Here is a 12995-nt window from a genome sequence, read left to right on the forward strand (position 1 = left end):
TTTTCTATGCGACGAACACATTTTCGCTGCAAATTGCGCTGCAAGAGCGAGTGCAGTGTTTCCAACCTCACAACAGTTTCTCTGATTCCAATTTTAACATGCCGAATCGCAATTATTCTCTTAAATTATTCCTCATACTCAAGTTTTCCGTATTGTTCTCTATTAATATGTTGATCAATTATAGTTTCTGACTTCATATTATTAAAAAAGAATGTCAATCTTTCACGACAGGGTTTCTCACCTAGTAGCGTTTTCAAAGAGCTGTGTTGCCAAATGAACGATTTCTGGACTTGGAAAATTTTCAGGGCGGTCTAGTAACATTTGGAGAAGTGTACAAATATGGAAAATAAAAACTGAATTTTTCGAGTTTACATGCTGTGCAAAGATAATACAAAATATAATTCATTTCAGCTTCATACATCAATATGTATTTACATATAAATCCGTTCCCTGTTAATATGTAACCAGGGACATAAGCCGACCTCTCTCTTTCAGGAGCAACCAACGCCTCATCAGGATTTGGCACCACTTTCTCGTCGTGTGGACGCCGCCACGATACAGACAGCGCCACGGCGATGCGGTACTCCTACTGGCCTGACGGTAAACAGTGAAGGGTAGGACAGGCGTGAGTTTCTGGGGCGCACAGTGTGATCGGGCCAAGCACGACTGGGCACTGGGCATCCGGATATTGGTGCCAGGGTTGAGACCTGTCCGCACATACCCCGCAATTCCAACACTGACTTGGAAATTCTGGAAAAGTCAGAGAAATCAGCCCCACAATGCCAACACTGACTTGAAAATTCTGGGAAAGTCAGAGAAATCAGTCCACAAGTCCACCACAGACTTGGGACATTTTGGGAAAGTCATTGAAATCAGCCTTACAATTACATCACTGACTTGTAAATTCTGGAAAAGTCAGGGAAATCAGCCCCACAATTCTATCACTGACTTGGAAACTCGAAATTAACCCATGAATGGAAAAGTCAGATAACTATTTTTTTCACTTTCATTCTATCTATTTCTGCTCATGTATTTTGCACAGTGTTAAATAACCTTGAGTAACACTTACTTGTTAGCATGCAAAAGCATGACAGTCTGGGAAATTATTTTAAAATTTCATGGGAAAGTATCGGGTTGGTTTTCCTGTAAAACTAGTGGAAACCTTGAGTAAAGTTCAGCCGAGAGAATGCTTCGAAGATAATGATGTAGAGTTACATTAGTTTTTGAACATCCCTGGTAAAATTATAGCCTGAGGTGCCTATAATTGTGGTTGTAAAAATAGTTTTCTTTCCACTTTATGTACCAAAAGATGATCAGAATTACACCCTACAGTTTTCAAGTGAGATTCTTGATTACAAGTTTACTGCAATATCAAGACTGTGTGGTGGCTCCCTTAGCCTGTTATTTGCAAGGTTATAAATCAAGGGCCTCTGCATTGACGCAATGGTGATAACAGTCTCCTTGTAGATAAGGAGCCTTCGGATTCCACTTTAAACTGTAGGCCCAGTCCCGATTAGCCTATTTGAGCATATGGTGAACTTACACAACCTTTGACGATACAAATGCGCGGGTAGAAAAAAGCATATGGCAAGAAATCTGGGCAACGCATGAATATTTTTCATTGTATTTGTACCATCAGCTGCTTCATCATCATTACATTGGCATGCAAGGCGTGGGCAGGTCTCACCCACCGCTTTCCATTCAGCAATTCATTGAAGATTACCAAAGTTTCCAGAATGGGTTAGGCTAGTCAAGATAATTTATGGCACGTATTTTTTTTTTTAAAAAAAAGTACTTTCTTTCGTGTACTTCCCTTGATAATTTAGTAGTAGCTGAACTATTTTGAAAAATAGTTGTTGTGTTTGCTTACGCTGACTCAATGTTTATTTCTACTATTTTTTGTTTACTACTGGTGACCTTGTTAGTTTTATAACACATGCTCATTTTGTCTATTTTAGACTTTTGTGGAAACCCAATACTCCTAGAAGCTTGGAGTAAAAACCATTGTCTTCAGTAGACTACAAACTGCAATTACAGTTCTACGTAACTACAATGAATTTCATCTTTGCTTAAATTTAAGTATAGTTTCAGATTCGATAAAAAAAAAATGTACTGTGGAATTTTTTTTTTCAGGAACAGAGGATTGGTAAAGGCTCGAGACTTGCATAAGTGACTTCAGGTCGATCTGATGCTTAAAAAAAATGTTGTGCTAAATTTTTCAAATGTTCACCCAAAATTTAGGGGCTTAGTATCTCTGTTGGGACTCCAGGGAAACTATGCAAAGTACAGGGTGATTTTTTTTATACATGGAACCATTGGAATTAGCCATAATTTTCGAACCAAGTGTCATACACCTTTCAAACATCAGTGGAATGTTCTACAGACTTGAAAGTTTAAACCAAAATATGTTCAATGTGTGTCCCTTGCCTATCACGTACATGGCGCAACCTGACCCTAGCTGCTATTGTGTCCTCAGAAATATGAATATTTCTGCTTCTACGGCATTTTTCAGTTCTTGAATTGTTGTAGGGCTAGTCTGAAATACTTTGTCTTTAAGGTAACTCCAAAGAAAATAGTCACAGGGGGGTCATGTCCGGTGACATTGGTGGCCATTCAAACCCTTTCACGTGCACTTGGGGATAACGATTAGACAACATACGGTGATCATACAGTATCACACGCTTCTTCAAAACACCTCACCTGAAATAAACAAAAACCAACATTCAGCAACGGTTGCATATGGGTGCACGATTATTCTGCAAAGCCCATTTGAACTTGTGCGGCGTCCTGTTTTGTGGAATGATAGGATGCAACAATGCTTTCGAATATGGTTCTCGCCACTCCAACACTCTTCTTCCTGAAAACACCAGTATCAAACCTACATACTGCATTTTCTACTTTCTGTACACAAAACAAAATGGTGCCATGTATAGAAAAACACCCTGTATTAATGGACCTATCCGATGGTGTACTGGTAACATCATCTTGTAATCAAGGGGTCGCGGGTTCGATTCACGGTGGAGGCATACACACACTTTCCCGGGAATCAGTGGAGCAAGGAACGAAAACAAATCTCTGCGCAAGTAGTGACACGCTTTGCTCCGCCCACTAGCTTTCTCCCCTTCTTTACCGTTATAGGCGACCGTGCGTCACGGATTCCCGAGACAGTTGCACGGATCATAGGCGTGCGCAGACCCTCTGATTAAGGGGGCAGAAGCCTTGACGAGTTCAGTCGAGAAAGAAGACAAAATTCTATCTCACTGTTGAAGTTTTATTGCATTGAAGGGTGTGTGTGTATACACCCCCCATATACACTCCTGACAAAAAGCTTGGAATATTGTTATGTTAGACAATACGTGATAGACACGGCCTTGGAATGCAACAACACATGGTATCTGTCTGGTGGACATTCTCGTCTATTCGCCGACATATGCCACCGTGCCTATCGCCTATTACCTAATACAGCGTGTAACAAATGTCCGGGAACACTTTAAAAAAATATATTGTAGCCAAACGAGTAGCATTACAAAGTGACAAAGTACAGCATTTCAAAGAGTAAAGTTGTAAGTTTTTTCCCTCATTACAGGTGTTACGTGTAGTTCCATATACCGTCGCTAGGTGGTGTTATAATCAAGATGGCGCTTTCTGGAGCTGAGAACGCTTTCTGCGTGCTAGAATTTTAACAAAACAAAGAGTTCAACGTATGTTCAACGAAAATTTAGGATGAAGTACGGGAAAGCAGCCATCAACCAGGAAGGCAATCTACAATTGGCATGTAAAGTTTGTTGAAACTGGGTGCTTGTGTGTCAAGAAGAGAAGTGGTCGGCCAGGTGTGAGTGAAAATGACATTGAGCGAGTGAGAGAAGCTTTCACAAGGAGATGCAGAGCTTCACGTGAGTTGGAAATGTCAACAATGACTGTGTGGCGGGTTTTGCATAAAAAAATAAACATGAAACCGTACAGACTACAGTTAGTGCAAAAGTTATATCCTAATGACAAAGACCAGCTCCAGAAAGCGCCATCTTGATTATGACACCACCTAGCGACGATATATGCAGTGGCGTACGCAAGGGGGGGTTTACGGGGTTTAAACCCCCCTTGAGCTTGTGAAATAATATAAAAAATAATGTGGAAAAAAAATTAAATGGCCAATTTTTCACAGTCAAAGATCTGGGACAATAATATTACTATTACTACTACTACTAATAATAATAATAATAATAATTTGAATTATTATTTCCATGCAGCATGGAGAAAAGCACAGCATTCCAAACACGCGTCTTTCAGAGTGATGCCTTGAAAATAAACACGAGGTTATGAGGTTAGGTTAGGGTAACTATGATTTAAAACAGAAAGAAAAGTTGTTTTGTATCTCAGTTGCAACAATGTTCAATACACTGCCATACGCAGGATTTTTTTTTTCGAGAGGGGCTGGAATAGTAAATGTGGATAGCACATGGCTTCGTTTTGGAGGGCAGGATGCATAATAAAATATTTCGTATTTTTGGAGCTTTTCAGTCTATTAAAATTGTATTCAAAGACAAAAATGGTAATCGGGATTCACTTTAAAAGAGGTTTCGCATTTACACATTTTGATTTTTTAAAGTTCTTAAGGGATTTTTATTTGAAAATTCTGATTTTCTCAAAATTTCGGTAGGGGCTGGAACACCATCGGCCACCCCTCTACGTACGCCAGTGTTCAAGAACATGTATTTTTTTTGTGTGTGAACAGAGAATTAACTAAATAAAGTTCTTGGTACGTTGTAAGAGGCTAATGTATAGACAAAGGCTAGGCGGACAAGAATACAGTCACCAATTCGCCTTCCCATTGTATTGTTTACCGCAGCACGTTTGAATGTCTCTCTTTAAAATGTCTCTCACCTTGTTGACTAGACAATTATTGAAACGACAATAAGCTTAACTATTGTAAAATGTTTTGTTGGTAAGATCAGCGAGGCAATCCAGATGTGAATTATCGGGGACATTTATGCAGGGAAGAAGCCGGAAAAATTCCAACCAATTTCGGGAATCGAACCCGGATCTTCGGCGTGATTGTCAGACGCTCTACCGACCAGATCACCGCAGCTCCTTGGATGAGTTCCATACTTTGATTATTTCAATTTATTTTAATATATGTTCTTGTATTTATGGATCTCTTCACCCTTGAAATATCTCACCTCGTTGACCAGACAATTATTTCGTAACAAAGAAACAAAAAAATGCTCCCAGGAGTTGCTAAAAATCGAATGACTAGAAAGTAATTTCATTCTAATGTTTTCATAAATACTATATTTATGTAGATCTCTACTACTTAATAGTAGTATTAGTGGTATTAGTAGTAGTAGTATTAGTACTAATTTAGCTAATTAATTAATTATAAGTATTAATTAATTTTGATTATTATTATTTAATTAAAGTATAATAAAACAATGGTAATGTGTATTTGGAAATTTTTTTTAGAAATAACACCCCCCTTGATGAAATCCTGCGTATGCTACTGGATATATGGAACTACACGTAACACCTGCAATGAAAAAAAAAACTTACAACTTTACTCTTTGAAATGATGTACTTTGTTTCTTTTTAATGCTACTGGTTTGGCTACAATAAATTTTTTAAAGTGTTCCCGGACTTTTGTCACACGCTGTATAATAATGTTACAAACTTGTGTCCAGTATAACGATATGCCAAACTTTTTGTGAGGAGTGTATATATGTATATACACACACACACACAATACATACATAATCAATTCATCCGCCCCATAACAAACCAACAGCAAAAATCATACAAATTGTCTCTCAAATGTGCGCGCTCCTTTTCCACCAAACAATTGTTCATGTATTTAAGAGAAATCCGTTCAGCAGCGGCAGTTCTCTCCCTGGTAATTTACAATGCAGTACAGAAAACAAATTGCGAGCAAGAAAATTTGCAGATCCAAATTTTTGCAAAATGAAAACAATATTGATTTAATATAGCGGAAAAATTTTCATGGAGCGCAATGGCATTTTTTATTTACATCTTTCGGCGTCCAGGGCCAACTCCCACCGATCCCTAGGTACGGCTCTGAACTTGACAAGACTGCAAGAAAATAGAGAAGACAATTGCAGCTCTGTGCCCCCTGCAGGTAATCTTGGCCGTTTGGAAGAAATAATGCAAGAAAGACTTCAAAACTAGTTCCATCTTGAGTATCCTTTTCTCCTACTGCTCTTAGATTCTGCTAGTCTTGCTTTCCTTTATTTCCATGTTTGTCCCTAAAATTAATTTCCGTCCAAGGATGGGGGCCAATGCCCCCTGCCCCTCCTGTGGTTGCACCACTGCACCCCCTTCCCCGTAGTTGCTTTGAACTTTCATCGGCTTAAAAACACATTTCAACGGTGAAAAGATTCATCTATCCTAAATTTCTAGGTGAAAATATAATAATATAGGGGCATGGACGTCTGGAAGGGGGGGGGGGGGCAAGGATGACCACATCTACCCTTAGAAACAGAACGTCAATCTAAAAGTACATTTTCACACGTATACTTAATTTCAGTCATAATAATTTACATTAATTATTATAATGGGGATGCAGAAATGCGATAATTTGAAATTCAAAGAGATGGTTTTTGAGGGAGCAACACTATTATCGGGGTAATATGCTCCATGGAAAAATATCTTGCTTGTCCCTCAGTGAAAAAAATCCGCGGACGCCCATGATTAGGGGGGGCATTTGCCCCTCCTTGTCTCCCCGTGCGCACGCCTATGGCACGGATCCCACTTTAAACTGTAGGTCCAGTCCCAATTACAGGATGGCTACTCTGGGATCTTTATAAAATTCAAGTATATTCAAGACGAAGTTTCCAAAAATTCAAGGGTACAAGAAGATGTTTTCTCTGTTTCAACCTTATGTATTACCCCCGCCTCTCACCATCCACACATAAGACACACACACAAATATATTAATAATATAGAGGGTCTGCGTGATTCCAATTTATCCAAAAATTCTAATTTAATTCAATTAAACGGTATATATATCTGGGTATATAATTTAAGGTGTTTACATTTGCTTTTCACATACTCAGACTCGAAATAAATCTGCAAACACAATTCACAAATGTTGCGGGATCTACAAAATTGTCAACTACGTAAGAATTTCAAACTGGAAATTTAGCTAATAAACTTTCAAGATATCTTCCCCCCCGTCTGTCATAGATTGTTCTGCAATAGACACTAAAAAAGCAAACGGATTGACAGAATTCTGTTTTATTTTCCACGCAGCTTTGTCCTTCCTCGATAAAAATAAAAGCTGAACTGTAAAGTTATTTTCCTGTAGTTTACGGTTATTACAATCATAAGAAAACAGTTTTTCGTTGTGACGTTTCAGGAGAACACGCGCTCCCTTCAAAAGACATTTATTTTCATTTTGACTAAAGATACAGTTATAATGGTTAGCATTTTTTTAAAACAAAATGAATCCGTTATATAATGGATGTTGTCAATGTCACATTGTTGTAATATAGCAACTTAACTGTGAAAAGAAGCAGTCTGTTTTATTTTTTTTTTCAGACAAAAAAAAATTGATCACATTATTTTTTTTATTTAAAATTATGAATCCCAAATATCATCAGGTAATTCAAATTCATCATTGTTTTCACAAAGTCTCTTGATGTTTTCTGTTACATTAAATTTTAAAGATGGTGGCTTACTCCATTTGTGAAAAAGAAAACTTCATACTGGATCTATGTTACCATTTGCATTATTTAATTTATTCCGGTGTTGTTCTGCAATGAACGAAGCTTCCCAGACATTCAACTCTTTATGTTTTTATTTGAAATAAAAATAAAACAGACTGCTTCTTTACACAGTTAAGTTGCTATATTACAACAATGTAACATTGACAACATCCATTATGTAACAGATTCTTCTTGTTTAAAAAATTGCTAACCATTGTTATAACTGTATCTTTAGTCAATATGAAAATAAATGTTTGATGAAGGGAGCGTGTGTTCTCCTGAAACGTCACAACGAAAAACTGTTTTCTTATGCTTGTAATAACCATAAACTACAGGAAAATTATGTAAGTAATGCGCACATACAATAAAAACTATTAAACTGTCAAAGCCTTGCCTCAGGGCATTAATAAATGTGTATAAATTCAATGGGATTGGTATTGATAAAAGTTGCCATTTTTCACGTATAATTCCCGGAGCCAATAAATGATGCACAATTCCCAGCGAGTAAAGACCCTGAATTAACCTATCAGTGCATGGACTTAAAAAGAAACAATTGCTTTTGATCTCCCTACCGAAGTTACCCTGCTTTAAGTCCAGGACAGGGCATGTGGGTGTTCTTTATGAGTGTACCTGCATCAATTGTACCTTACCATCATTGAACCCATTTGGCGTGATCTGCCACGGTGGCCGCAAATAAATGTAAAAATAGGGGAAACAATACATTCAGGGATATGTACTTGTTCTGGTGCATTTAGGGTAAACCAGGCCGCCGGTTCCTCTGAATAGTAAATCAATGTTATACATGGTGGCCCAAAAAGGTAACAAAAATGTAGAACCGCTTATGTGTTCGGTTACCTTTTCTTGGGCCACCCTGTATAAGAAATGCAATACAAAATTTCTTGAGTGGTACAAATGTGGGCAAATTTATTAGCGATTGTAAACCAAACTATACTCTGCTCTACATAACGTTAGAGATGGGTATGAAGGTCATGGCGGACCAAAGCACTGCAGTCACCCCCCCGTGCAATCCCATTCCCTCACGCGTTCATTCGTTCATTGGTCGAGGCCTCTCAATTCACTACTTGCACGGAGACTTGCTTTCGTTCACTCGATGCAGAGATCCAAAGAGAATGCTTTACTGTGAAGTAAATGTACAGCCGCAGTGGCGGCTGCTTAATACGTGCTACCGTGCTATAGCACGTTGCTAAATTTGTTAAAATGAAAAGAAGAAAAAAGCAAATCTCGCAGATGCAAGACGTTTAATGAAACCCTAAAGTGAAATGAAACTTCTCATGTTAAGAGCCTCAACATTTACCAGCGGCGCCACGTATTTCCCTCACGCTGTTGGGGCTATAAGGAATACCTTACCGTGCTAGAATCTCAACAGCACGTTTTCGCCCCTTTTTCGTCACTGCGCGTATGAATACTGTACACCCCACTCCTCGATTCGTACGGGGAATAGGGTCTCGGCTCGAGGAAAATCGTCTGCTAGCGTGCTACAGGAAGAGACAGCACGGTAAGTGTGCCATCTCAGGATAAGAAGAAAGTCTACGACAACGTATTGCCTCTGTCAGAACAACGTTTATTAATGTCACTTTCAAACGTTCTGTACGTTATCAGTGTAGACTTATGCAATGTTTGTAACATGTCGTATACATTAGCAGCACCTGCAAAAAGTTGGAACGCGAATTGACACTACCCCTTAGCATTTTATCTATTTCGGTGGTAAGTTGTAAAGATTGCAACTCTGAAACTATAGTCCGTGCCTTTTTTGCTTCCGAAAGTGGATTCTGCTATGTAATTTATGTTTAGGAAATTTTAATTTTATATTTTAACTAAATTACCTGTTTTTAAATGCTAGAAATATATTTCCTTGTGTTTATGTAGCACTTCAATCGTCAAGAAACAAACTTCCAGAGTACCGTCATTTTTCCCCGGCTTCCAGACCCGAAAATTTTGCGCGCGGTTCATTGTGTTAAAATCGCGTGGTGCGTGAAGTGGTGGTCATTGTTGTGAAGGATTAGCTTTTTGTTGTTGTTAGAAGTGAAAGTGAGTGTACGATGAATTCGGTGGATTCTTTGTTGCAGCGACCTTTCTCTTGAAGAACGCTTGAAGACAACCTTTCTCTTGAAGAACGCTTGAAGAAAAGTTGGAAATAATAGCTCTAGGACGGCCGTTGCCAGATTTGGATCTATCGCAAAATGCAAAGGGAGGTACGAACGCTACTCATAAAAGGCGATTTAATAGAAAACTGTACGATAGTGAACCATGGCTTTGTGGGTGTCAAATTCGAAATGCATTATTCTGTTTTCCTTGCATACTTTTTGGAAGTAACGATTCGAGGTCTAAAGGAGGGGTAAAAGATCTAGGACATTTAAGTGAATATATGAGAAAGCATAGTGAAAGCAAAAAACACATGAATAATGTCTCTCTCGGAACTGTCGACATAGCAACGCAGATAAGCAGCGCTTATTTAGAATCGCTTCAAAAGCATAATGAACGAGTTGAAAAAAATCGCTACGTCTTGTCAAAAATCATAGACTGCATCAAGTTCAGTGGAGCTTTTGAGTTGGCCCTGCATGGCCACGATGAAACAGATTTCTCCGCAAACCCTGGGGTATTAATAGGGCTCGTTAATTTTGTCAGCAGTTTAGACAACGCTGTTAAGGAACATCTTGACAACAACACTGTATTTAAAGGCACTCGATCTCGCCATCGAAGTTCCGGGTTGGAGTCTCGGCCCGGGTATGGGTATTCTTTGTAATACTTTGTAATAATGAAATTAATGAAGGGGCATTCACAAAGAATACCCATACCCGGGCCGAGACTCCAACCCGGAACTTTGATGGCGAGATCGAAAGTCGACCACTTAACGTTCGTGGGGTGGGGGTGGGGGGGTAGGGATCATTATAAGTACATGGAAAACAGCATCAGTTGTAGCACGCATCTTTGAAAAGTCACGAGCCGCCGCTGTGTACAGGGTGTTCATAAAGTTCTGGTACCATTACAAATGTACATTACATTTATGAACACTAGTAACAACAAAAAAAATTAGACCATAAGTAATTGTAATTAGCCAGTTAGTGAGGTCTAGTACTTAATTTAGCCTGTAATGTGCAAAACCGCTGCTAATGATAAGACGAGACACAAAATAAACAGTTAATCAGTTGTTGCTGAGCTGTGCCTTGACTAGTCTACCCCATTGGTGGTCAAATTATTAAATATTTGATTAATTTGAAAGTGGAAAGCGTCCATACAATGTACCCCAGCACTCTGCATGCATGAGCTTTGTATGTTCATAATATACAATTGCATGTTTACAATCATGTGTTTCTAGGAATAGAGGGATTCTAATATAATAGGTTGTTGAATGTCATCATTGTTCTGTTAAACTCTCAGTTGAGGCTTTATAAATTTAATATGCACCATCAATGGCAAAGATAGCAGTAGACAAAGTGTCAATCACTAAGCTTTTTATTAGTTTTATTGAAATGAAATCAGAGTGAATAAAAATTGTGATTGATATCTGTACTATTTATTATAGGATTTTCTAATATGAGTCACAGGATATTTCTGATTTGGTTGTCATGTGGTAACATTGTTTGGATATGGTGTTCCATTAGCTGTAAGCCTTGATTATGATCTGATACACTGTTACATTGTTCCCTGTAGCATTCCTGTGTTAAAAAATTGGCCGAATCGAAAGGCTCCCGAATAATATAGTTGCTACTTTTCCCGCCAGGTGTCAGTTGAAACGTCTCCACCCCAGCCTGAGACTGTAATGAACGGACACCAAAAATGGTTTGCTCGGAAACTTCAATTCCAGTCTATGACCACCAGAAGGCAACTTGTGTTATTCTGCATAACAACGTGGAATAATGTTAATGACTTTTTTTTTTGAGTATTTCCAATCTTTCCATAATATTGATTAATTTACTGACAAATCACAATAATTCTTATGTTCTAAAATGCCCAATATTAACCATCTTTCTCCTTATTCACAGACATCCATAGCAGCTGGGGAACCGGCCTACTGTCATATTTGTTAATATTTTTCAAATCTCCCTCGCATATTATCTCTTCACTTGATGTAAGGAGATGCAGTGAATGCAAGATTTTCTTAACCAACACAGAACAAAGAATTATTGAATCCATATAATCTAAAGTGTAATTTTAAAAAAAAGAATAAAGGGAATGAAATGCATAAAATGCAGAAATTTATTTTAAAGTTACACATTTTCATTAAAATATTGTTATTGTTCTACCTGTCACTCTAATGCTCCTTTTTGTTCACTGCTATTGATAAATTAGTAAAACACAAATACAATTGTTTATGTAAAAACAGTAAAATTTTGTACGGATTTTTTTTAAAGAAATCATTATTTTCTATCAGGAAACAGAAATTTTAACACTTGACTGCATCTCTTACATAGGAAACTATGATTGAATGAAATGGACTGGTTTTTGTAGCTTATTTAAATTGAAGCACCAGTCCACAACAAAATCTTGCACCAATAAAAAAAATAGTCTAAAAGTACATAAACTCGAAAAAATCTATAGGATATTTTATCTTTTTACAGTGATAAAGGAAGAGCCTGCTGCCTATGGGGATCCTGGTATGCGACTTGGTATGGGAGTTGGATTTGCATCACCACGACCGAAGTGTTTCATGTGAAGGACACATACATGTGTAGGACAGCATTCTGTCGTGTGTATGTGTGTGAATAAGCAAGCTGTGAGTGTGAGAGCGTGGACAAACCTTAAAGTATACATATAAATAAATATATATAAGTGAATATAAATATATATATTATGTATTGTACATCATCGAGCGATGACGCATAGTGAGACGAATATGTGATCACATATGCTAGAGTAATGAGTTCAATGTTGTGCTGTGGAAAGTACTTTCTAGTTACAATAAGTATGAGTGAGGAAGTGCTGGAGAACTTCAAAATGAACTGCTGTTACAAGATAAACAAATTTATTTCTCAATAATAGAAGATACAATACAGTAAGTACCGTTTATAAGCACCAGGACACCATACTATCCACTATATCCGTCACAAATGCTTGTGTTTTAGACTTTACATGAACATTATGTACTTACTGTTGGCAAATGTGTGTGTTCACTCTTGAAAATGTTTATATTATTGGTCCAAGAAGAAAGCTGATTGGTCAGCATGGTAGATGTGATATATTGTTTGTTTTTGGTCTCAGTGTGAATCAGACTGAAGGAGATAATAAAAATATTCAGAAGTTATTTGTGCACCAATAAAA

General features: G+C 37.8%; 1 protein-coding gene across 5 annotated transcripts in view; it reads left to right on the forward strand.

Annotated features, from left to right (window-relative positions):
• Nucleotides 1-12995, forward strand: part of LOC145981633 (uncharacterized) — a 247787-nt gene extending 234792 nt beyond the window's left edge. For 2 of the 5 annotated variants that reach the window (XM_083115017.1, XM_083115016.1), the window contains exons 7-8: nt 496-600; nt 12296-12995. In XM_083115017.1, the coding sequence (XP_082971143.1) occupies nt 496-600; nt 12296-12390 (200 nt within the window). In that variant the 3' untranslated portion in view covers nt 12391-12995. Of the gene's footprint in view, nt 1-495; nt 626-1958; nt 2075-12295 lie in introns of those variants that run through there. The other 3 variants (XM_083115018.1, XM_083115020.1, XM_083115019.1) reach the window with 3 other exon arrangements.

This window comes from Lepisma saccharinum, chromosome 29, assembly GCF_977018435.1.
Source record: "Lepisma saccharinum chromosome 29, izLepSacc3.1, whole genome shotgun sequence".
NCBI lineage: Eukaryota > Metazoa > Arthropoda > Insecta > Zygentoma > Lepismatidae > Lepisma > Lepisma saccharinum.